The 27,379-nt window shown below is 35.9% G+C and overlaps 2 protein-coding genes across 7 annotated transcripts in view; one reads left to right on the top strand and one right to left on the bottom strand.

Annotated features, from left to right (window-relative positions):
* Positions 1-82: 82 nt before the first annotated feature.
* Positions 83-7,818, bottom strand: LOC134661736 (high affinity copper uptake protein 1). Its single transcript, XM_063517916.1, has 7 exons — positions 7,675-7,818; positions 6,771-6,857; positions 6,157-6,255; positions 5,389-5,501; positions 5,189-5,311; positions 1,586-1,615; positions 83-417 (listed from the first exon to the last, which is right to left on the bottom strand). The coding sequence occupies exons 2-7, from the start codon at positions 6,846-6,848 to the stop codon at positions 216-218; spliced, it is 645 nt and encodes a 214-aa protein (XP_063373986.1). The 5' UTR covers positions 6,849-6,857; positions 7,675-7,818; the 3' UTR covers positions 83-215.
* A 1,612-nt stretch (positions 7,819-9,430) lies between these two features.
* The window catches only part of LOC134661088 (bromodomain-containing protein 3-like), a 32,970-nt gene continuing 15,021 nt past the window's right edge, over positions 9,431-27,379 (top strand). Inside the window, exons 1-15 of one of the 6 annotated variants that reach the window (XM_063517009.1) lie at positions 9,431-9,896; positions 19,000-19,056; positions 19,141-19,293; positions 19,398-19,454; positions 19,568-19,738; positions 19,849-20,043; positions 20,135-20,419; positions 20,744-20,842; positions 21,150-21,299; positions 23,788-23,967; positions 24,053-24,300; positions 24,474-24,808; positions 24,936-25,163; positions 25,345-25,503; positions 26,581-26,703. In XM_063517009.1, the coding sequence (XP_063373079.1) occupies positions 19,249-19,293; positions 19,398-19,454; positions 19,568-19,738; positions 19,849-20,043; positions 20,135-20,419; positions 20,744-20,842; positions 21,150-21,299; positions 23,788-23,967; positions 24,053-24,300; positions 24,474-24,808; positions 24,936-25,163; positions 25,345-25,503; positions 26,581-26,703 (2,275 nt within the window). In that variant the 5' untranslated portion in view covers positions 9,431-9,896; positions 19,000-19,056; positions 19,141-19,248. Of the gene's footprint in view, positions 9,897-18,999; positions 19,057-19,140; positions 19,294-19,393; positions 19,455-19,567; positions 19,739-19,848; positions 20,044-20,134; positions 20,420-20,743; positions 20,843-21,149; positions 21,300-23,787; positions 23,968-24,052; positions 24,301-24,473; positions 24,809-24,923; positions 25,164-25,344; positions 25,516-26,580; positions 26,704-27,379 lie in introns of all 6 variants that reach the window. The other 5 variants (XM_063517008.1, XM_063517007.1, XM_063517006.1 and 2 more) reach the window with 5 other exon arrangements.

The raw sequence follows: 27,379 nt of genomic DNA, 5'->3' as shown, positions 1-27,379 counted from the left end.
CAATTTTTCAACTCTCTAATAATACTTTACTTTAAATTTTAACTTAATAATTACATTTTAGGTACCTACAATAGGTATGGGTATGTGTAATCTAAACAGCGGACGTATATGCTTAAAAATAAACACTATGCTTTATATTGTTCGTCCATAGCCAATCCGGATCTCATTCAGTATAACGTATTTTGCGTCACCCGACCCCGTTATTTGAGTTTGTGTCAGTGACAGTGTTCGGTGAAGTCTACGACGACGGACTCGCGCCAGCCGAAGAGGAAGTAGCCCGTGGCCGAGCCCAGCACGACGGCCACGCAGAGCCACGTGTTGTACGTCATGAACACGAGCATGAGCATGTAGCTGATGAACACCTGGAGACCGTGAAGCACGGTTTGGTAGGCGTGCGCGCCGCTTAACATCGTCGGTCTGTCGAGACACACAACAACTCTTATCAATTAATTGCGTTGCAATTTTACGGATAACGATGGTCGCACTTTTATAGTCTGTCAACATCACAATACTCGCGTTCTACACCTATGAGAGTGAGAGCGGGACGCATGACATAAAAGTGCAACCATACTGTATATAGGTACAGGACCGTTAAACACTGATTTTAAACTCGATCAGTCCAAAAGTTTCGAAGCGCATTAGCTGTGACGGACGAGACAAATTAATTCCACAAATCTCCCATAATACCATTACATTAGAGTCCATTTCCTAAATTTCACGAATACAACATACTATTCTTTAAGAAAAATGTATATATTTTTAGTATGACTCAGCATTCGACGCTCAACTACTGCTCACGAATCTAAACTAAGTAGGTACATGCAATTGAAACTATCGAACATTAGGCCTGCTCGCTTGTCGGCATATCAATCTAACAAAAATAAGTAACGGGCTCAGAGATAATATCTCAGTTATAATATAGCCTGCAGGCGTGCGATCGATTACTGCTTTTGATATCGTACTACTAACTGACCTATGTCCACCTACTATACACACTTATTAACTATGGTGGAAAAAATAATGAGACATGGGTTAGGTACTTTTAATTATATAGTCAGCAGATTAAAATTTGTTATTTTATCTTTATGTCAGTAAGGTTTTATGTTATTTACTAAACTATATTATGTGGCTGAATATAGGTAGGTATATACCTAGTGTGTATAGATCCTATAGTGTCGAAAAGACTTCAGCCGATTTATTTGATTAAACTGTTACTCTTTCTATTCAATCTAGGGTACTATAGTAAACTGCCAGTTGTTTTAACAAATAATTGCGGACTAATTGGTTAAATTTTATAGTTAATGATATTGATAAGGGTTAACTTCACGCCTATCAACGTCAGTTTACTCTAGCCAGCTAATTAAAATTTTACGTACAGTCAACAGCAAAGGTGTTCCAACCATCAAAATGGTCTGCAGACACTGTTACTCTCATAATTAGTTAAGTTTTATGTTTTACACCAAATAAAGTTTTTCTATTCTATTCTATTCTAATAAAGTTGTGTTCAGATCATTTTGGAAACTTCGCCCACATCTGCTGCTAACTGTACATAGCTATGAATGACTTAATAAATAAGGTTACTTACACATTCCTTTCCAGAGCATGCGGCACCGGCCTTAAAAGAAAAAAATGTGTTATATAACATTGATTAAATTTAACTACCAATAGGCATATTTCGGAGCTGTTGGTTATGAAAGTGGGATTACGTCGTCAAGAATAAAAAGTTTACATTCACATACAAGACAAAAGAGATTATAAAAAAGTAAACAGTGGACGGGACGTGAAACGAATCACGTTCGCAAAGAACAGTCGATATCGGATACCTACTAAAATTAATTATGTGACCAATCGAAGAAATGTCATGAATATTTCATAATAATTTATGAAATTAATTAAAACTATTATTTAAAAGGGAAATAGTGATGTGGACGGGGAAAATGTGGATGACGCGTTGACGCGAGACGGGGAGTGGGTGTGAATCGCCGACGTCGAGCGACCACTAAGACCACTAAGATGCTGCATGGATCATCCAGGCGGCGAAGCGATTCAAAAAGGATAAACGGGCAAAGTTACAATTAGATGGCGCGTAGTTCCAGGATTATAATAAAATACCAATATCTTGTCCATGGAGCTCACGTCAATAAAAATTCCAGTTGGCACCGATTTGATTTTAATCTGTTGGTCCCTGTATGATTTTAATGGGATACCCAGAAATTAACATTTTTAGTAAGTAGGTATAATAAATAATTATTATATAAGTACGTGTACATGTGCAACTTCAGAACAAAGCTCTACATTTTCATTTGAAAAAGCTATGAAGTGATATGTGAGCGTGCTGTGCATTGCCTACTCGTATGACAACAATATTTATTATTGTTAATAAAAAACATAATCTACAACACTTTGATACCGATGTGTAGGACGGATATAGTATAGTTAATTGATTCCATTGTGTTACGAAAATTACCATGTACCTACATTTTATTTCCATTATATCCAGAGTGGTAAAAGGGGACTACTTTTATATAGGTAGTTATACCTACATAGAAACGTTCGTCCACTATCCTCTTAAAAGGAGTTGTTACAAAACGCGTTGTTTACGAATGGCTGCTAACTGGATATCAGCAAGATAAGATATCAATTAGTTGGATATACTATGTATGTAATAGGTAAATATATCAGGTATATGTTGGGTACGTTAAACTCTGATATACAGATGCAATTGATTCACCCTTTCGCCGCCATGTCAACAATTGCACGTAGGCAACCCATATAGGCACGAAATACATTGACTTTATATCAAGTCAATGACGGCAAACAGGTTAACAAATTATTTCATAAGAAAGACTGGACGAAGTCACGTGACCGGTGCTTCTCAATACTAACGTTGTCTCCATTTTTCTCTCTTTTTATTAACGGATTGCAAATTCTCAATTGATAAAAGCCGTATTGTGGAAGGGTAAACGCTTTCGATTATTCTGATTAGCCCCTACTGAGTGCTTAATACGCACTAGAATGCAAAAAGCTTTGATTCCTGAAACCCAAAAGGGCTGACGACCATAAGTAAGATTTGCGTCGACCGTCCAGAGGCACAGGTACCCCTCGTTAGGGGAATTGTGTTTTCAAATAAATAAATTAATTTCTGTATAAATCAGTTGATACTTACATTTATTAATATTGTAGTCCTACTGATTCCCCAACTTTTGGTCTTTGTGACATGTCAACTAAATGGCAAATGGTGGCCACATTTTTCTGTTTAGACGATAAAGTCAAAACTATGGGACAAAGACCAAAAGTTGGGAAATCAGTAGGACAAGGATATGGATATATACTGATTTATACAGAAATTAGTTGGTTTATTAGAAAACACAATTCCTATGAACGGTCGACGCAGTATTAAGACTACACAGTCGAGTCGAGAGCCCGGAATACGTTAACATGTAAACTTTTTTACCATATCATCCACTTCGATAGCTGCAGTAGGAATAACTTCAAGAGACTATGTAATTAGGTAATTAGTAAATGCAGATAGCAACAGACATCTCATGAATACCTAGGACTTTTTCTAGCAATAACGAGGGATTGACATATCGACATAACTGTTATCGATACGTAAATAAAGATGATAGCTACCGCGAAATATAGGACACGTAGCCTATCTTTGTTAATTTTTATGACTTATAGTCAGTAGTAGTGGGTATACTGTATACTTCATACAATAGTATTGTATTCATTTTTATATTCAGGTACTATTACGAGTATACAGAGAAATAGTAGATTGTTAACCAAGGGATAAAAGGGACTCAATTCTGCAGAGGTAGTTAGTTAGCATTGGCTAATTGGAGTATTGACTCCGAGGCTGAAATGACGCCTTTCACCCGAGTTAAACACTTTCGTCTATTTTTTATGTCGAATAAGTACGAGGAAAGTAAATTGCATGTGTTTTTTTTAAACATGGCAAAGTATTATTTTTTATAGTATTTCTTGAAGGTGGTAGTAAGGAAGGTACCCTAAATAATTTAGGCAAAGGTATCGTTATTTGTAGAACGGGGAGTAAAATAACAGAATGGAAATTGTATAACAAATCTATTTAAACCCAAATTTCAATTGTTTATCGTAAAAAATATATTACAAACATGTACTTGGAACGTAAAGTGCTTTAGTGCAGAAACGTATCATTTTCTGCACACCTTTCAGAACAACTATGACCCTCTTTCAGAGCATGAGAAATGATAAAGTAGGTATATTGTCCATTTGCATTAGTCGAGTTATTAATTATATGTATTCTTGTAACATTTCGGTGAGTCAAAACTCATTAGGTATAATTTTCTTTTATATATCTTTGACTAGCTTTGCTTATCGATAACAGGTTTATCGATGTTTCATTTTTCAATCCCTCGTATTTGCTAAAAAACATTTAGGTAAACTCATTAGTACCTAATTGGTACTAAAACCTATGCAAATACAGAGGACATAGTACAGTATATCGACTCCACGATATAAACTGGTTTTCGATTATGTAACAAAGTTAAAGGCAATTTATATGAAACGGAAATTGATATGCCGCGTGACAACGATAATTAAAAAACCCGGACAAGTGCGAGTCGGACTCGCCCACCAAGGGCTCCGTACAAATTTAACTTATTTTTTACATTATTTTTATTTTTTACAGATTAAATGGTTGAGGTTTTTCCCTGTATTTGTAAGAAGATATTAAGTACTTGCCAAATTTTGTAGTTCTAGGTCAACGGGAAGTACGATCCCGACTATCGGGTCGTCCGGCCTGGGAACGAAATCATAAAATACCCGATAGTCGGGTTTCTGGCACTGAATGTGTTAATAGTTTGTCATTATCTGTTATTTAGACTTACGTATTTGTAAGAAAGGTATCAACAAACATTTTACTTATTGAGTCTCTTAAAGTTTTATGTTATGTTATGACTAAGGAGTATTAATTACGGTTTTATATCATCAGGCCTGCGGACCCTTTGTACAGTTACATCTGAAAATATCGATACGGACATACGGATATGATATGGAATACGGACAAATCGATAGTTCGCATCGATATTTTCAGACGTGACTGTAACTACGACAGATTTTGAACAAAGTAGAACGAGTAGCAGCGAGATAAGGAAGGTAGCCATAGTATAGTTTCGAAAGTTTTAACATAACGTCTATACTCAACTGTATAACTTGAGGTTCATCAGGGCTGCATATGTTTTGGACACCCTTGTCAGGTGGCGACACCGCGCAGTACTGGAGACCAGCATACGATTTCCACAGCAGATGCTTTCTGTAATATTTAAGCCTGAAACAAAACAACTTCATTATGCAACCATCACGCATGATAAAATCATTTTAATTGAAGTTTATTATAAAAATTACCCTTCGTATAGCAAAGCCATGATGAAGATTGCTATGAATGAGCCAATGAATGGTGCGATTTCTTTTACATCCCACCAGGAGAAGAGGATTGTCTCCACATATCCGCCATGGAACTAGAAAACAAATGTTTAACGTTGGTAAAGTTTCAGTTGAGCAGGGAGGAAAATGGGGACTACGTTTGTGTGGAGAAGCCGTCGTCCACTACCGTCTTAAAGGGGTAGGATCGGAAAATAGAGAGAGGGCAATAGTATGTTTTTGTGTTAGCCTCTAGCCGCCCATACGTCAAAACCTTGCCAAGCAAAATGAAATTTTATTTTGTCAACACAAAGTTCAAATTAGAATGGAACAGGAGACCTTTTTGTAGGTCTCTGGGCGGCAAAAGGTTAAAGACGCATGTTTTTGCTCAGTTACGAGTGCGATAGAGTCCAGAATGTAGCTTATTTTTCGACTAAAGGCAGGAGTCATTGTTCTTAGTTACTAACTGTTTACCTTTGGTAGTACATTGTTTAGTAACTATTCGGTAAACAGGTCATTGTTTGGCGTTAAGAATGGGTTCTCAATGGACAAATGGTAATGAGGTTTCCCTCAAAGCTTACGCTCATTAGACTTACAGTCAACTACAAGGTGACATAATCTATATCACTACAAAACTATGAACTATGAAAACTGTGAATGTAAAACACAATATTTTATAGTATACATTTAGTAACTGTGTCAGCTTAGTTTAAACCTATAAGTATTGTTACTACTACATTTGGTAATACTTACAGTCATAGCCATCATTGAACCATGGGAAGCATGATCATGACTTTGATGATCTCCGGTGCCTTGTCTTAAGGTTGAATTAATACCTTCATTCATAATTGTCTGTAATTTAAAAAAAAAACATGGTATTATCATTAAATAAACATGTTTATAATTACTTTTAAAAACACTTATCATGATTATTGATTGATTAGCATTTATCTAACATAAATCTTTGCCGTTTTATTGAAACTACAGAAGTGCTCAACCATATTATAATGGTTGGACAGTGGACAATCAGGATCCTTACGTACAGTTTGAGTATATGTATAAGTCTTGTCAATTGTAATTATAAGTTATTATGTTTCTCCATTTTGGATTTCACGGGCCTGTAAATCCCAGTCTTTTGAAAGGCTTATTGCGTGGATTTAGAACCAACACATAGAGGGGCTTTGGAGAGCTTTAATGTCATGTTATAAGTTATTATTAATATTAAAGAGTTGTTAGATTATTTACATGATATGAGGTCTGGAGGCCACCTAAGAGCTTATGATCGTCACTCTCGATAACTAGTACGACCCCAGTCGCCGTGGCCGAAACCGGCCAGCATAGGATTATTATAAGCTATATTCACTCACATAATCTGCTTGATTCATGTCATGGTGCTCCATGTGTTCATGACCCGAGTGATGATGCTCATGCTGACTGTGTGCCATGTTAAAGGTCTGAAATACGGTCTCATGAAAACCAGATGCCATATTTAATGTCTGCAAAACATATGAGCTGAGCCATTGAACATACGACAGCTCATTTGTTATTACAAACATACAAGTTTGAAAACTACATTGTTTCAAAACTGTTATTAAATCAAATTAAGAGTTTATAAATCAAACTGTGTTGTTGAAAATTTTGAATAGGTCTATGTAAGACCAGTCGGGCTAGCACATGATTGGTGCGAGAGTATCTCGCGGCGAGATAGACTACCCGTCCCTCTTTTATTAACATAATTAGAAACAGACGGGTAGTCTATCTCGCCGCGAGATACTCTCGCGCCAATCATGTGCTAGGAGTGCAGTGTGACATGTAACTAAGCCATGCAACAAAGATATGATACAACATTAATTGTTTATTTTATATGTATTACCCATGCATTAATAAAATGTAATTTTGTACTTTAAATACTGACAGATTAATGTAATTTAAATACTGAAGATCCAGATTAAGATTTTTACTACCACTAAAGTAACACTGCAAAGTTTAAGCTGTGTCTAATATTTTTTGTGCAATACTTTTGACAGATTACAAAATCTAATATACATGTATATAATTTAATTTATTTCACAATTGAAATACTATAACCTCTAGTGTTTATAAATAAATAATTCAATAATGATTTGTTGTCATTTCACAGTTCACACACTAATAACAGGTTAAGCATTGATAACAATTACAAACTATACTAACCTATTAAAAACTTCATCGAATAAACTATCATTAGCTAAATTGATTTATTTATATACAATATAAATCATAGTTACTTACTCTAATTTGTAGTAAATAAACAGCACAATAAAAAATAATAATTCATGAAACTGTTAACTAAAAGTCTATTGAAATGTAATTAAAGTAACATGAAAGAAAACGACCGGCGAGCGCAAAGGTAATACGCGGACTACACGAGTCCTTTCACTTACAATTATCTAACTAACCAGTCAAGTACCTCTTACTGTAGAGCTGTTGTCTGGTATGCATTACACAATTGCAGTAGTACATTCAAATACAAACACTAAACCAACAGGTCCCTAAATGATTTATGTATACATTATTATTACCGTCTAATTAAATAGTCAATTAGCCCTAATATGTATGAATCTTAAGCATTATAACACAACTTATAAACTTACCTTATAAAATGTTAAGAATTGAACGACCAAATAAAATTAATAATTGGCAAAATGTTAAACTCTACAGACATAAAATGTTATCAGGATAGTTATAGTATAGTCAATATCAATTTATATAATCGCATCGAGGACACTGATTTAACTTAACGCAGTCGATCTTTCGTTCCCGATTCCTTTCACCACTAAAACATTCATAATTCGTAGGGTGGCATTGACGTTTAACATGCATGACAGTTGACAGAAGGAATAATAATGGGCTCTACAGATTTTTCGTACCCTACTTATAGTATGTCAAGCCAATTCCGTCAGTAGAAAAAAGTGGCAAATTTAAAAAAATCTAGGCGCGGAGGGCTGACCGACCATAAATTAATACTCGATATTGAAAAGGTAGACTATGTTCGGAAAAAGAAGAGTCGGGAAATGTATTGGGTTGGGCCCATATATACTTGTTCAACCAGATCTTGACAGTAGAAAAAGGCGGCAAATTTGAAAAATGTAGGCGCGAAGGGATATAAACTCTTGATATAACAAATTATATATGACCCTGTTTACACATTGATTAATGTTTAGTGTGAGTTTATACATTTGTAGCAAATGTATGAACTCATATTAAACATTAATCTATGTGTAAACAGGCCCTGTAGGTATGAATATTGACGTTAATATTGTGTGTTCAGATTTACAGATGGCGCTTCATAATGGATACAAAAAAGTTCCACGAGAGGGCTCTCTTTCTCATATATATATATATTATACTACTCTTTGGGATATCGTCCCATAGAAAATTTGAATTTCGCGCCTTTTTTTACTGACAAGATTTGGTTGACCAGCTATATATATTATACTACTCTTTGGAGCCGCGCCACGAGACGCGAGTGTAAGCGGTGGGCTCGCGGCTCGTCTCGTGGCTCGCGGCTCGTCTCGTGGCTAGCGCGAGAGTCTAAATTGGCTATCAGTATGAAAAACACAAAAAGTACGGAGACAAAAGTTGCTCGTGCGCGCCCTTTTGTGAAATGGCAAACGACCCTAGCAAGCTTTGCTAGCAAGTGCTAGAAAGAGTCATCGGACCCGAGGTCGGCTTTGATCGGGCCCCCTTTGATCAAAACCGAATTATAGTTGGTCAAACCAATTTGTCAGTCAATAATAACAAAAAAAACTATACTATACTCATCCTTTTCTTTTGGGTGCTAGTACTAGTGTAAGACAAAGATAGTATGATTATCTCTGTCTATGTTTTTAAATGAGACATTCCTTTGACAAACTATAATTACAGCCTATCTGGAAATTCAAACTCCACCGATCAATAACTTGGAATGTTGCCCACGCTATAGAACCTGTGTAATAGACTATAGAGTTAAGCGTATGTTTATGGTAAACTATTGTCTGTGGTTTCAGTCTCCGTCGGAGTCTTCGCGTTTAAAACTGTCCTACTAGTCTTGTGTGAAATAAATCTCACAATAGCTATGATAGCATTTGTCATCAGTACATGAAATAATGAAATACATGCGTTTTTACCATATTTCTATGACGATTTTACAATATTTTCTTTTCCAGAGCTAATTATGTGCCATATCAAGTTTATGACTAAAGACGCTCGTCACTCTTGTTTGGCCGCCATGTCTGATATTCTTCTGAAGCTTTGCTTACCGAGTTCGTGTTGTGCTATATCTTGTTGGGAATAAAAGACAGTGAATTTCGTTGTGATAAAGCAGCAGATATATAGGAATATCGTAAAACTATATACTCGGAATGTGTGTGGAGTGTGTCTGGAATTAGAGCAAATCGATATAATTTGCTTTTGCAGAAGTCTTCAACATCGTATTTTTAGTTCATCCGCCATATTGGCGTTAATATCTCTTCGTAAGTCCATTTTGATAATTTTTTAGCTTTATTCCTAGAATAGAATTGTAATATTACGCTAAATCTGTTTACCTCTTGTTGGGACTCTCTCACACATAAATGTAGAGTGCATGGTGCAGGTATTAAGCATTATTTCGTCATTTTATCCATGGCCTCTTTCGAGGAAATTTCACCCGTTTTTACACAAGCTTGAAGAAATTTGTGGAGCATCATAACAGACTCTTTCTAGTTGCCGTGTTACGTTATTTAATTTGAAAATGTTAAGCTTTATTTAATTTGTTGTTAAATGCTAGTAGAATGTTAAACGAGTATTAGTACTTACACTCCTTCCATTTCTACTAATTTGCTCTATTTTCGAATAAATTACCAATCTTAAATCTCGAATTTAACCAAATTACATTATAATTTTGTGAACTCTGTAAGAAGTTTGTTGTTTTTCCGTTATGTTTTCTCTCCAATCAATTTGGTTCAGCCATTTAAAAAGTGGGGCTGAAGAATGTTCTAGATCCTCTCTATTCTTGTTACAAGTCATATTACAAGGTTGCTTTGCTAAATATTTCAGTTACTGAAGTTTTGACACAAAACTCATTGTGGTCATTTTATTGTAACTTGGGTCACTCACTGCTTCCCCCCAAGCCAAGCCTATGGTCCATTCTGCGCTTGTCAGTATGAAAGTAGCTTAGAAGGAAATTACTACAGCACTTTAATGTTAGGTTAGGTTAGGATGTGTGGTGTGGATTTTGTAGTTATGCTAGTTAGTAGTAGCATGGCTTATTATGCATGATGTGTGATAGTCAAGTTACTAAATTTTCCACACATGCCATGTTGCAAAAATAATTACTTAGATATCTCTTCATCTTTGATGTATGTTGGCGGGAGATTTAGTGATATAATTCTTGCGGGTTTGTATATTGTATAAACATGTTAATGAAAATGGCGGTAATATATTGGATAATTAGAATTAAGACTGTAATTATTAAAATGCATTAACTTAACAATCGCTTAATTTTTACATGCAAATGTTCGGTATTTAGCAATGTATTGAATATTGCATGCAAGTTCTCAAACTGTTTAAATCGGGCTTGAGAGATTCAGTTTTGTAACATATTACTTCATAATATCTGGGAGACCGAGCTTTGCTCGGAGAACATTTAAAAACTCAAAAATGCGCGTTTTCCCAGAGATAGAACCTAGCTAGATCTATTTATCACCCTCGAAAACCCCCATATAGCAAATTTCATCGAAATCGTTAGATATATACAGTGTGGAAAGATAGTCGGGCCCTGGAGGGAAACTACCTTAAATCCTTAAGCTGGCTCATTTTACTTAATGGAGACATTCCTTTATTCCTTTAAAAAATCTTGAGTACTAAATATTACAATCTATGGATTTTTTGTATGACAGACGAGTTTAAGACCTAATGTTTCTTGGAGAAATGTTATCATTAACATTAACTGTATCAACTAGTAGAATAAAATTGCGAGTTAATTTTTTGGAATTTTTAGTCGGTTCGAGTCCTGGGCAAGGCAAGCAAGTTTTAGAAAATCTTTGAATGCAGTTTTGTTTCTTTTTAAAAATAAAGGAATGTCTCCTTTAAGTAAAATGAGCCAGCTTAAGGATTTAAGGTAGTTTCCCTCCAGGGCCCGACTTATCTTTCCACACTGTATACATATAAATAAATATACAAGAATTGCTTGTTTAAAGGTATTAGATTTCCAATTATTATATTTCATTTCATTGTGTAATAAAATTTAGAGTTAGACCAAGTTAAAACTGCAGGGTATTTGAAAGCACAGACTGTGCAAGTCTTTTAAAAGTCAAATTTGTATGAAATTGTCATGTTTAAAATAATACTTGCACAGTCTGTGCTCTATCAAAATCGCTGCAGACTTAGCTTGGTCCGACTCTACTTACAAATATAATTACTAATTCTCTTGTGCAATGGAATGAAACGAAAAATTAAAGATCTTAGCAATGCGCGTTTTCCCAGAGATAAGACCTAGCTAGATCGATTTTTCGCCCCCGAAAACCCTCATATAGCAAATTTCATCGAAATCGTTAGAGCCGTTTCCAAGATCCCCGAAATATATATATATATATATATATATATATATATATAAATAAATAAATATATAAATAAACAAGAATTGCTCGTTTAAAGGTATTAGATTAGATAGATAGATTAGGTCCACTCTGTTAAAAACAATTGACAGATAATTTCATCAAAACTAATAGGCTTGTTTCATTCATGAAATTAAATTTGCGAAAATACACTGAAAAAGAAAAAACAGCCAAGTGCATGTCGAACCATGTATAAAAGAGGGTTACATGTAGTACATAAACAAAAAAACCATACTCCGTGGGCGTAACATCAGGGAACTTACCGTCTTTTTACTAAGAGAAGTTAAAAAAAATCTCAAGGGCTCAACCAATCATGTTTTAACCTATTTATGATCTTTCAATGATTTACAATCAGCAAAAACTTATTTAGAGGAAGCAGATTTGTTATGATGTCACAGGTCAGGTTTCTCATACTAACTTCATAACTAATTATTAGTTTATTCATACAGAGTTGTACTATAGTATTTTTCAAACTGGAAAGGGTATGATGATAGATGTCATCTCCATACAATTTATAACCTAAGAATGCCAAATGTGGCAAAATTGTATTGAATTGAGCGTACCCTTCCAATTTGAAAAATACTATTACATATCAGTCCAATCTGTGATTTTAATTTAAAAAAAAAACCAGACAGATTGGGCAATTGAACTGTTATTTCAGTATTGGGATAAAAAATGGGTAAAAATTTACATACTCTATGCTTTTACCACCAACATATATATAAAGCTGGCCAAGCAGATCTTGCCAGTAGAAAAAGGCGGCAAATTTGAAAAATGTAGGCGCGAAGGGTTATCGTCTCAGAAAATTTGAATTTCGCGCCTTTTTCTACTGACAAGATTTGCTTGACCATCTATAACTAGTAACAACTGGGAAGAAAATAACAGTTTGGTACTACAAAAATGAATTACTGCTGAAGGTGTATGTTGTATACATATTTTTAATGTTCATTTGTTGTATTTAATCTACCACTCTATTTATTTTAAAAACAAGTTATATCGTCGGGGATAGTGCAATACCGCGTAACTGACAAAGTCGAAAGAGTTCGAAATTCAAACGACGTACGAAGAAGTTGGACCTTACTGCATTTGTTAGTTACGCGGTATTGCACTATCCCTGACGATATGCAGTACAGCACTGGCACTTTCACAATTTAACAAACAAAGTGTTAGACACACATAGGAATCTGATAATTATGGTGGCAACATTACACTTTGCCATTGCAGTCTGTACACAGTTAGCTTGGTCTGAACCCTCATTACAAAAGGTTCTAACTTAATTACATTGATGGTAATTAAATAATTGACCAAATTAAAACTTAGATATACTACCTAATACAGTTTCCAATATGAGCCCTTACTGAATTAAAAAAAAAACTACTTGTACACAGTGTTTTTTTCAAAGTCCATTATGTCAAGGGTGCATTCTTGAGCTTAAATTAAGTAACTTTCCTTAAAATTAAATTTTTTGCAAGTTCAATTAAATATAATGCCATTTAGTTTCCTTATCACGGAGTTTAAAAAAATACATGGTAAAATAAAAGTAACTTAATTCATAAAAGCGTAGGTATAAGATCGTTAACCCAAACGTCATTAGTCATTACTGTCTAATTCCGGAATTATCCGGATACCTACGAGTTGGTGACAATCGACAATGCAATGTTACGATGGCTTCGGTGTGTGAGCGAGACACCGCTATAGGCACGCATAATAGCGGTTTCCCGCTCTCACACCGAAGCGATGTGAGGATATACATCCAATGTGAGGACCGCCATAGAGACTTAAAATTGCCATAGTTATTAGTCATGTAATAAAAAACAACTTATTTGGACAGTTGTTTACTTTTTTTTTTCAACTCCTCTTTAGGTAGTAACTGTCGTCTATGTTGTTGGCGCCACTGTCGCAACGGAACTGTCGATAAGGTGCATTATTGATTGACCTCACCCCCACCGGTGTTTTATCAACTATAGTCGGCGTAAGTTAAGAAGTAAATTTTGAAAGTTATGATTTGCCGCCTTATATTTATGAAGCTAAGACCTACCGTTTAACTGATGTATAAGTGTTAATTCATAACTTTCAAAATTTTCTTACCTTCCTCCGATTTTAGTATGCACTTCAAAAGTCAAAAATTACGCAGACATGCGTAATGCGTTGAGATTATGACGTCATGACTGCTCATGAAGATGTACGTTTTATGAATTGGTTACGATGTTAACTTAAATATCTGTAGGGTTACTAGTGTTTGTTCCACGCATTTTAGGGACAGAAGCAGTTTATCCGGCTAAATTGAACAGTAGGAATCACAGCACAGCTTAATGTTGTGATAGGGACTGGTCTAATGAGTTGGATTTACAAATTTGTTTATCTCAATATATTTGGGGTTTTTCGTTTTCTGTTTCGTTTCTGGTTGCACAACTTGCACAGGTATCTAGTCTGCTTTATTATTATATTAATCATCATGTTAACATTGATTATTTATGGTTAAATAAAAAGGATGGGTTCACATTTTCATATGACCTGTACAAAATGTGTAGATTCGAAGTTTCCTGCAGCATGGTGGTGTGTTCAACTCATGGATCGGTTTGTCTTGCATGTAAAGTCCCGTCTCCATATCGCGCGGCAAGCTATCGAACATTGGCTCGCGCGGCAGCCGCGCGCAATGGATACCGGGTTGGCTCGCGAGCCAACACGCTGGCTCGAGAGCGGAGTGGAGACGGAGCTTAAGAGCTGATAGTTAAAAACTTACGTAAAGCCCCTCTTGCATGTGTTTGTGCACAGTTAATGAAAATAAAAGTAATAGGATTTGACTGTGATAACTACTTATGTTTAATCTTCATGAAAATTAAATTATAACTATTATAAGTTAACAGGATTATTAGAACTGAACTTTATTTTCTATCTTATGGTTATAGATTTAACACATTATTGGTTGTTAATAAATGTTTTTTCCTAATTGTATCTTCATGGCACTAGAGTCTGTGTGGAAAGAGAAGAGTCATGGTATGTATGGGGCCCAATACATTCCACAACTCTTCTCTTTCCGCACAGACTCTAACAAATTATTGACAACACACTAGACTTGATACTTATTATTAAACTTGTGGGGTTATTTCAACACACTACTTGCTTGACCACAACATGATGCTTTAGAACTATCTTAGTCATTTTGTAATGTTATCTTGTATCATGAATTTGAATATGAAGAGTCAGGTTCAATCCAATAATACTGGTGACCCAACTTGTTCTATTAATATACAGTGTGTGACACGGGCGAATAATTAAAACGTAGATTCTACTCCTCAAACAATAAAACTTTTGTTCTACAACTTTTTTAAATTATGTAGTCTTAAAATTGTCCCTTTTTCAAACAAACTAAATAATATTTTCAATGTATCCGTATAATGTATCCGTCTAATTGACATTGCCCGTCAGTCTTGTCACCGTACAGGCATAATCAATTTCGTAATACATTGCGTGTTCGAATAAATTTTAAAGTAAAATGCAAACCACAAGTTATTTTTAAAAGTCGCTGAACAAACATTGTCTTGTTTGAGAAGTAGAATCTACGTTTTAATTTTTCGCCCGTGTTGTAGGCCACACACTGTATAAGGCTCAATACAACAGCTTTAAGAGCCAACAGGAGTGGTCATTTCTCCATACAAACGTACTCGACTGTTTCCTCCGTGGGTTTTGAAGCTAGAGCAATGATTTTTTCAACACAGATTAATATTGTCAATATCTGTGTCGGACCGTTTTGATTTTTTTGATATTTTTGTTTTTTAAGGCGCTAGAGCCCTTCAAAAATGGCCTAATTGACTATGCCGCAATGAGAGGCGCGCTATTCAAAACTTATATCAATTAGCCAAAAAAGCAAAACGGTCCGACACAGATAATGTCATAATCATTTAGATTTCCAAATTTGGTTACGATTGGTTAAGTTTTGGGGGAGGAAACAGTCGAGTATGAAACCTCGATTTTTGGGATTTTTACGCAGGATTTTTCGCCTTGTCCTTATCGCACTAGTTTTAGGAGCCGCTTCCGTTAGCGAGACAGGTATATTTACCTAAAATATTTAAATCTCAGCTCCTGTTGGCTCTCAAATTTCACTTGAAATCTCACTCTTGTTTCCTGCCACTACTACTTTATCTGACACTAGTTACAATGAACTCTTTTTTATTATTAAACAATAAGTACCTATGTAATATGGAAATAGTTAATTGGGTATATAAATACATACTTTCGTATATAAAAATATTCTGTGTATCTGGAAAATATCCAGATAATTGAGAGCTCTAATGTACACTAATTCTAAATGAAATCAACAGCATTTGGAGAACTGCTTTACTTAAGATTCAAGTTTTTAATAGGTAATGTCTAAGCCATGTACCTGAAAAGAAATCACCCTGAACACTAAGATGTCAAGAAAATGGAGTATAAAATATGAAAAAGACATTTTCAGATTGAGCTGACACCATTTAATACACTACTGTTAAGTATCTTCTCTTATTGGCCTCCTATTATGAGACACTTGGTAGTGTTTTTTAGACCATGGTAGTACTACTAGACAATGGGGCTAGCAAAAGTGCCAGTACAACTCTTATAACAAACAATAATACTTTTACTTCTCTTTTTAAAAAGTAATAGTTTGAAGATATTTATAGTCACACACAAGAAATCTGTCTTAGATTTATTTTAAACATTTGGAAAGAAGGTAATCGATCTTGACATGTCATTATTATTAAAAATCACCATTGAAAAATAAGTCACAGGAAATATGTTAGAATTATAAATCATATACGATCTTTTACATTATTTTGCTTTCATAAGTAATATAATAGTATTTTATGCAACCGTTGTTTAAGAGAGGTCAAAAAAGGCGAGTGGCGTGAGTAACAATTTGAGGCGAAGCCGAAAATTGTTAATAAAGACGCCACGAGTATTTTTTGACTCAATTAAACAACGTTGCATACAATACTTTTTCTACGACCAAGCACTTTGAAATTGTAATTTTAATAAATATTTTTCATTCAAGAAGTAGCAAAGAATGGAGGGTACGGGCGGGAAAAGAATGAATGAAATAAAAAAAACATGTCTATGGTTCACTCATCTGTCAAAGATGACAATTAAAATTAGGTTGGCAACAATGTATTTCATACAATATTTTTTAAGTGGTGATTACACGAAGTATCGTAAAAGTGCCAAAAAGATACTGCGTGTATGCACAAATACTTTTTTGGGGAATAGACTAAAGACTTGTCTAGAAAACTATAAGATAAGGGTTTAAAGGTGTATGCACGACCCTTTAAACGACAAATAAAAGTACGGGAGTAGAAAAACTAATTTGTTAAATCGTTTTTCAATATTTTTATTAAAAAGACACGTCAAGATTGTTTACCTTTTATTTCTAATGCAAAAAAAAACTTGTATATTATACACAGTGTATAACAAGTGTATACACATAAAACATTTCACAAATAACCAGTAATAACTCTAATTTATGAACATATGCATGCAATATCATGCCAATATCAGCTAAAATGAAATGTCCCATGTGTGCATTTTGATGACTCAAAATATGTATGTTAATTAATAAAATAAAGCTAATTGTGGCTGAATTAAAACAATTATGCCTATGCATATTCTTGTATGAACTCATTCCCTGACACAAGAAGAATTTACTTCAGAAGTTCAATATTTGATACATGGATTCCAAAGTTTTTCATTAATGGACTTTACTTTTGGGTATCTTGTCATGTTCAGGTACAGTGTTTGAGGAAATGAGTTGAACTGGCCTTAGTTAACCCTTAAACCATTAGACATTCTTTTCTACCTAGTCGGTTACTAAGTTCTGTTACAAGGTTGCCAAGTCATTAAATATAAAATAAAGCTTAAAATAACAAAATTAGGCACAGTTTGATAGCTTATTTTATAACGATTAAAACATGATATAATAATATAAAATTCAGTTAGAGAATTCATGGGAATCCTTGGAAAGCTCCAGATTACGTGAAGGCGTAAACACGCGGTCAATTTATGAAAATTATACTTTACAGAAGTGTGTCTAATGCAATCTTGCAACTTTGCCAGAAGATTCAATTGCTTATTTTAATGAGACCTCTAAGTTACCGTAAATTTTGTGATGACCGTTTATACTTTTACTAGTTTATACCATAAGATATTCCCCACCAAACATTGTATATTTTTCAGTTTCGCACGAAAACGTATAGATTTAGACAATTGTGCAGGAGGCAGGCTTGGAAAACTCTGTAGACTATGTGTTTAATCAAAGAAACCCACGTAAACTATATGTTAAATTAAAGATGAATAATCAAGCTATCGAATTGTGCAAAGCTGATACATTCTTAATATGATTAGAAATAAATAGCATGTAAAAACGACACGAACAGGGAGCGTACTTTTGACGGTTTTTTTTACGCCAGTTTTGCGAGTTCTATAAGGAATTCTGCAAAACCAGAACAACTATGTTTATTAGGTTGTATTGTAAGCTTATCATTAATAAATTAGCTTTACAATTGTATACACGAATAATTAAAAATCGCTACCTATTTCCTTTTATTCCGTGAAAACTCTGGTAACGGAACTTAGTAACCAACTAGGTAGTCATTCGATTTCGAACCGTAATTCTTATTTTAGAGATGCGTTTTTGTTTTAAGTATGATAGCAAGAATGTTGCCGCTATGGACTTAAGGGTTAAGTGGTCTAAGAATTTGATCACAAGGCTTGTTAACCCTTTCAATGCCAAGGAAGTTTAAGTTGTCGAATGTTAAGAATGATAATAGTTGTCATGTAATGCTGTTAATGTAATCATGTGATAAGTAGTTTATTTTCACTATCTCATAGAAAACTGGTGAAAGGGTTATTAAACTGTAAAGACGATTTCTTTAAAAATCGTTAGTTTTATTTAAATGTTTAGCTTTTTTTATTAAATCGCAGAATATTAATTATTAACTGTTCATTGTTACAGATTTGGAGAAATCTTAGTCTTGGAGGAACATCAGCAGGCACTACTGTTTTGTGCCAGGTACGAGTAATATTCATATGTTTACTTGTGAAAGAAGGCTACTTACAAATTTTAATACTACATGTATTTATGGTTTGTTTTCAGGTATGATTGAATTTTATTGATTAATGGGATGACCTGCCTACTGGTGCTGAAGCACCACATTTAATTTATTTTGATAGAATGGTTTTACGTTACTGGAGGAAATAGCTAATGCCTCTAAGTCAGAGATTGGAGGAGCCTCTAGTTGCAATTGAGGTGAGAGTTTTTGTTGTTGGTTCATTTAAATTAATTGAACCATATAATAACACGTGTAAACTCTTAATATAAAGATTTACAGCAATTGTAATTTTGGCAGGTAGATAGCAGATTCCAGCACAATGCAGCAGGCTGTAGATCCACTAGCGACGACGAGCACTGTAAGTAAAATCTTTTCTATGCTTACACTTTTTTGATAAGTATATCAAGAACATGTTATTAAATATTTAGTTTGATGCTATGAATAAAAGTAACATGGTAACATTATTTGCAGCCAACTGCGGAACCAATCAATGGCGCTCCGCCTGACGAGCCTGCGCGCAGGCAGGGACGGATAACTAATCAACTACAATTCCTGCAGAAAAATGTTATGAAGGCAGTATGGAAACATCAATTTGCCTGGCCTTTTCATCAGCCGGTGGATGCTAAGGAATTAAACCTGCCGGTAAGCCCTCGAGATTTTCATATTCTACATGCTTTTGTAATGATAACATTTAATTTGTTTTTGTAATGGTAATAATACAAGAAAAAATAATTAACATCCTCAATTTTCAGGATTACCACAAAATCATAAAGAAGCCTATGGACTTGGGCACCATCAAAAAGCGGCTCGAGTCAAATTATTACTATTCTGCTCAAGAATGCATCCAAGACTTCAATACCATGTTCACCAACTGCTACGTCTACAACAAACCTGGCGAGGATGTGGTGGTCATGGCGCAAACTCTAGAGAAACTGTTTCTGAATCGAGTAAGCGATAATACAAAATCATTGTTGATTTAATTTATAGGATACATTTTGGCTTTTAGACGACGTGTTAACGACTATTATTGTTATACAGATAGCTCAAATGGACAAAGAGGAAAAGGAAATAGAAGTACCTTCGAAAGGTGGGAAAGGCGGCGTGAAGAAGCGGACAACCGTTGGCAGCAGCGGCGGCAGTGCGAGCGCGAGCGGCGGCGGCGGCGGCGGCGGCGGCGGGGCGCGCGGGGCCGCCGTGAAGACCATGCCGGCGCCGCCGCACCCCGCGCTCGTGGGCTCCACCAACACCACCACCACGCCCGCGCTCACGCTCGCCACGCCCTCCGTCACGCCGCCCGCCACGCACACCGGTCTCCCGCAACAGGTGCGTGCTCTCTACGACTAACAATACACCAATATTGTACTTGTCGTCTATTATTTACTACATCCATAATTAATTCGGACGATTAGTGAGATTCTACCTATCTATGTATGGATTTCAGCATTCAATCTTGTCTTGGGACCAGTTGTGCCTCTCGAGTCGCCTTAAGTCGTTCACTCATCTTTCTGGTGTGCGACCCCTGCCCCTGTCTAAATGTTAGACCTATAAAAGAAGACTTGCATTTTCTGTCTAAATATAACTCTTACATACCTTAGTAAGGCATATCCCTGAAACATGTTGTTTAATAATAACAACTCTTTCGTTCAGGTGGCCACTCAACAGTCAAGTTTCCACGTAGCGCAGGCTGCTGCCACGCCCGTTTCAACTATATCGTCGGTTGCCCTCTCGCAGACTCAACCGGCTAAGGTATGTATATTGTGTTTTATTTTAAATTAAAAGAATTATACTTTACAATAAAACTTCACCAGACATCGTAGGTACATTTTGTAGCAATTTAGGTCCGGCGTACTTGAATTTCAGCTGGAATTGGATGTACAGATTAGAGCGCAACGATGCTGCATCGAAATTGCTACAATTATTACGATATCTGAGTACCATTGTAAAACAACCGTGCGTAAAACAACCCAGTCACAAATAGGAAATTAGGAATACTGTCGAAAAATTGAAGTTGCTAAAATTTATTTTATTAACAAATATAAACTGACTTCATCAGGTTAAAAAAGGCGTTAAGAGAAAGGCTGACACCACTACACCTATGGGCAGTTCCTTTGAAGGAGGATACACTACTCCGACCATAGATCAGCAAAGTGGTGCTAAACCTGCCAAAATATCCACCAGAAGAGAGAGTGGACGCCAGAAAAAGGTACAAGTTTATTAAAAACCTACATAATAATGTGGCTTTTAAATCAATGTGTCATGCATGTAGACATTTCTTTTATAACCCCAGCGGAGCTAGCACAACGGACCGCGCGACTCCTTGTCAGGTGAGAAATACTACCATCCTGTACTATTTTGCGTAGTACAAACAACAACACTCTTAACTATCTATCGGTGGACCTTATGCCTTTTGTAATAAGGTTTACGAACAGTCAGTTAACAGTGTGGGTGATGGTACGAGAGAGCGGCGGTGACGTGCGAAACGGCGGTCAGTTGTACTAGCGCCGCATACTTGTTTGACGTTTCCAAATCTCGTCTATTTCACAATCCAATGATGAAAATTATTTCTTGTTTATACTTGACAGTCCCGCATATTATTATAAGGTGGCTTCGTGAGATATAGACGAGAAATGGACTACGATCATGCATGAATTTATTTCTATTTACAACCTAGACCTATTGCTGTGCGATGTGAAATTAAATAACCTGTATAAAGATTGTTTTGCATGCTATTATTTTCATATTCACAACATATTACTTGAACTACATTTGACTTTGACATTGCTAAGCGAAATGGATTTGCACAATTTTTACACATACATTGTGACATGCAGTTTAAATCACTGTTAATTCGGATAACACCAAATTAAATGTAGCAAAAATATTTTTTTCATTGAGATATTAGATCTAAATGTAAATGAGCTGCCATGCGGTTAATTTGAACCCCATACTTTGATTTCTGGTATACAACAAAATGTGCTATGCTAATTTTAGTAAAACGTGCGAATTTCTTTTATTTGTATACCAATTAAAATTAATCCAAAATCAAGAATATATTCCCTGAGAAACTAAATTTATAAATTTACCTGTAGGTAATATGCATAAATTTTCAGTTTTTTATTTACCTTATGGTCATAAATCGAAACCTGCGAAAATGTACGCGTTCTAGTTTTTTTGCGATGCAATTTCGCTTAACTAATATCGGTTTATTGGCAAACCAGAAAGTTATACTAAAATAAAGATATTATTGTGTCGCATTAATGTGTACGCGGAGATTCTCGCTTGGCGTCCAGCGGTGTAGCACCTTCACAATATTAAGCTGTTTATAGGCATCCCATGCAGAGCGAACAATATTTGCATGCATCCATATTTGTCCGCCCGCACAATGCTCTGCGCTACGCTTCGACTTAACCTGCCCTAAACCGTCCCTGCATGGAATTAACACGTTGCAGAACTTGCAGACTATCGTTTACCTGTTATTTGTTAACAATTGTGGCATTAATATTCAGATGCTGTATTTTTAATAAGATCTATTAATACATACGCTTAGTGTGTTTATAATTACGAGAGACCCAAATGACAAACAACAGGCCAAAATCATCTAATAATTAGATGATTTTGGATTAGACTCTAATCATTCTTCTGTTCTACAATATTGTTGTTTCGCGGGCATATACCTAAATTTTAGGGCGCTTACAGTGGACTAGCATCCACCCGCAACTTCGTCTGTGTGAGATGATGATGACGAATTGATAAAGACAATCCTCGGGCCTTAAACTATCTCCATACCAAATTTCATTTAAATCGGTTCAGCGGTTTAACAGAGAGGAGGTAACAGACAGAGTTACTCTCGCATTTATAATATTAGCAGGGATTGTACGCAAAGTAAGCGGTCTCTGCGTATCTTACTCGATTGTTATTGGCTTGTAGATCTCGGTTGCTTGAATCGCAATACTTTATCAACATGTATGTATGATTAGTTAAATCTTGAAACCCAAATTTAGCCAATTTCGAAGACAATTAACCCAATCAACAACTATTTGTACAGTCGTAAAGTTTATATATTCGTTAAATTTTGTCGATGAGCGTTGATTACTATAGGATAAAACTAGCACCCGTCCAATAATTGGTTTTAATCTCATATCAAGGCAATAGTTGTAACAACAAATGACTGCGTTGCATATTGCAGGTCTGAAAAAAATAAATATTTTAATAAAATATACTTGAAGGCACTATTTGTAAACTGGGCATATAATTTAGATATTGGTATTTTAACCATTCATTCGACTCACTCTGAAAATCATAAACACACTATTATTAATTCTCTGAGTTGATACTACTGCACTGCGTGTTTGAACAACTTATTAAATTCTTCAAAGCAAAATCCTGGTTGTACGTATATTAGTAATTTAATTTCCTCGAATATGCGTAGAAATATTGTCATTACGTTCGCCATAATAGGCTGCAAATTTAATTAAATATTGATCTTTTAAGTAATTATTGGTTTTTAGTTTATATTTCCGCACATTTTTTGAGAAAAGGATATGCATACCTCGGCCGAGTTAGGATCTACCGGCCTTGTGATCATAAAATTGTAATATCACTCGGCCGGCAATACCCTATTTCCCGGTGTTTGTAGTGATACACTATTGAAGCAGAATATTCCTCGTATTAACAAAGTGGGTGTTGCACAGGCTGGCAGGACAGGCGAAGACTCATTCAAGATGGGCGCGCTGTCGCCCGGCGTCGGCGGGCCGGGCGCCTCGCACCACGCCGCTCTGACCCCGCAACTCGCAAAGGGCAAGGAAAAACTATCCGATGCTCTCAAAAGTTGCAATGAAATTTTAAAAGAGCTCTTCTCTAAAAAGCATTCGGTAAGTTTCTGATTATCATTTTACCTGCCAGGATCTTCGCCTCCATAAAGCACAGCCTCAACTAAATGGGAACATTTGTTTACAGGGCTATGCCTGGCCATTTTACAAACCTGTGGATGCCGAATTACTTGGACTCCATGACTATTTTGATATAATTAAGAAGCCTATGGATCTCGGGACCGTGAAACAGAAGATGGACAACAGAGCGTATAAAACTGCTGCAGAATTTGCAGCTGATGTTCGTTTAATATTCACAAACTGCTACAAGTACAACCCCCCAGACCACGATGTTGTGGCGATGGCAAGAAAACTACAAGATGTCTTTGAGATGAGGTAAGCATTTGCAAGATCCTATCCATAGAGGTGACCCACTCGTGTAAGAAAATAAAAGCATCAGAATATGTGATGATCTTGACATTATTGTGATTTTATAGTTGTCAAGCAGTCTTTTGCCTACAAGTCTATGTTTGTTACAATTACAAGATAAAGCTGAAACTTTCTTACAGATATGCTAAAATTCCCGATGAGCCCATACATGTGGGAGTTCCTCACATGGATAAAGGAAGCTCTGCATCCAGTTCCGAGTCTGGTTCGGAATCAGATTCCGATTCAGATGACTCTGAAGAAGAAAGGAATAATAAAGTAAAGCTCCTAGAGAAAGAGTTGCTCGCGTTGCAGGAGAAAATGAGAAAGTTAGTGGAAGAGTCCAATACCAAGAAGAAAGCGAAAAAGAAGGTTAAAGATAAATCATCAAAGAAGCAAATGGTCAACAGTGCAATGCCGAAGGCGAATGCAGTAGCGGGCTATGGCGCCAAGGCTAATAATATTGCAGAGAATATAGGTAAAACATTTGTAATACATGTCTTACGACTATGCTTGTGTGAATACAAATTTATTTCGCTAAGTAACAATATACCACCAGTAGTTGCCCTAGAAAACAGTGTATAGGAAAGCAGTTGGTGTAACAGGCACAGGGAGCGCACGCGGCAAAGGCGGCAGCAAGCGCGGAGGCGGCGGCGGCGGCGGCAAGGCCGGATCTCGGGCGTCTGCGCCGGGCAAGAAGAAGAATTCGGCGCCCAGCACCGCGCCCGCGGCGCACGCGCCGCCGCACGCCGACACCGACGACGAGGACGTCGCCAAGCCCATGTCCTACGACGAGAAGCGGCAGCTGTCGCTCGATATCAACAAGCTGCCCGGTACGCACGTCCTCTATACTATCACAGCCATTTGTACACATTATTTTTTAATGGAAATAAGTGTTACTGCTCTTTGTTTACACATCACACTCAACGTTTTTAAAAGCCCCCGAAACTAACTTTAGTACTTACTATTAATTACTGTATAAACATTATTGATATAGGTATTACGTTTTCACAGGCGATAAACTGGGCAAAGTGGTGCACATAATACAGAGCCGGGAGCCTTCGTTACGTGACTCTAACCCGGACGAGATCGAGATAGATTTCGAGACCCTCAAGCCATCTACGCTCCGAGAGCTCGAAAATTATGTAGCCTCATGTCTTCGAAAAAAGACACGTAAGCCGCATTGTGAGTCAAGCCGACATTGTTTACCTATGTCACTTAATATACCTACCTTAAACCATTCCATGTCGTATTACTGTTGTTGTATTTCAGTGTTTTCTGTCTTAATGTTGTTTTTATTTTTCAACTTCTACATTTTTATATCTAGTTGTTTATATAGGAAAATAATGTTGGTGTGACTTTTTTTATTTAATCCTTTTTATTTTAGTTGTAGTGTATAGTTGATTAATTTTTAATTACCTGACTGATTGCTAACCACGTTTTTAGCGTTTCTTAGTAACTTTATTTAACATCTCTTGCTAATAAAATAGTATTATTTGATTACATTATTACAATTGGTCAAACTGGCAATAGAATTTAAAAAATAACATATTAGTATAAACGTGCTTCATTTTGTGTAACAGATACAGTTATTAGCAATGGAGTTTACCGCATGATATAGTAATTACCTTTATTTATTATTAATTCCTCTAAACTATTTAACATTCTATTTACATAACATTCCATTTATTTTCTCACAATAGGAGGTTGCACCCACTTGTTCTGCACTTGGAAGATGCATATCTGTCACACAGTCACAGAATACAAACATTTGTCAAGCCTGCTCCCGAAACTTAGGAACTAACTCCTGGCTTTGATTTGTGGCGGCAGAAACCACTCTCGACTTAGTTTTGGTCTATGCCATTATTTTTGGAGTTTGATTACATCTTTGTCCTTAACATTCGGGAACAGAATAGACAAATTAGAATCCAAATTTAATTATTGAGTACTCCCGTGCTTCTGCAAATGTTATGACAAGGTACACTGTACATTCAGCATCAAATAGATTAAGACGGTCAAAGTGGCCAAATATAGCGGATCACAGGTTGTTACTACGGATATCCAGAAGTGTCCCCGATACATTTGGCCGCTTTAGCCGCCACTATCTATTTGATGCTGACTGTACAGTTTGACATAACATTTATTTAATAAAATGTAAGATTCCTGGTACCATGATTTAATACATATATAGTAACTATAGTAAGTCGTTCATATAACATTGAAGATAAAATAAAGAGCATCTTTTTTCAGATCGTAAAGTCTCCGGTAAATCTAAAGATGAACAAATGGCGGAAAAGAAACAGGAGTTAGAAAAACGACTGCAAGATGTATCTGGACAATTAGGAACTACTAAGAAGCAACAAGTGAAAAAAGGTAGGAGTTCTTATAGATATATAGAACACATCTTGTCATGTTATTATTAATGCATAGTCATCTTTAAAAAAGCGGCCAAGTGCGAGTCGGACTCGCCCATGAAGGGTTCCGCATTGAGGCGATTTATGACGTATTAAAAAAAACTACTTACTAGATATCGTTTAAACCAATTTTCGGTGGAAGTTTGCATGGTAATGTACATCATATAATTTTTTTAGTTTTATCATTCTCTTATTTTAGAAGTTACAGGGGGGGGGGGGGGACACACATTTTACCACTTTGGAAGTGTCTCTCGCGCAAACTATTCATTTAAAAAAAAATGATATTAGAAACCTCGATATCATTTTTGAAGACCTATCCATAGATACCCCACACGTATGGGTTTGATGAAAAAAAAAAATTTTGAGATTCAGTTCTAAGTATGGGGAACCCCCAAAATTTATTGTTTTTTTTTCTATTATTGTGTTAAAATCATAATGTGGTTCACAGAATACATCTACTTCACATCACATCGAGTTTCAACAGTATAGTTCTTATATTTTTGGAAAAAAGAGGCTCAGACAGACAGACAGACATGACGAATCCATAAGGGTTCCGTTTTTTGCCATATGGCTACGGAACCCAAAAACGCACACCACACACAACAGATTTGTTCCTTTTTGTCTTAAACATCCAG

The sequence above is a fragment of the Cydia amplana genome, chromosome Z (genome assembly GCF_948474715.1).
Source record: "Cydia amplana chromosome Z, ilCydAmpl1.1, whole genome shotgun sequence".
Taxonomy (NCBI): domain Eukaryota; kingdom Metazoa; phylum Arthropoda; class Insecta; order Lepidoptera; family Tortricidae; genus Cydia; species Cydia amplana.
This window is presented reverse-complemented; position numbering and strand designations above follow the sequence as displayed.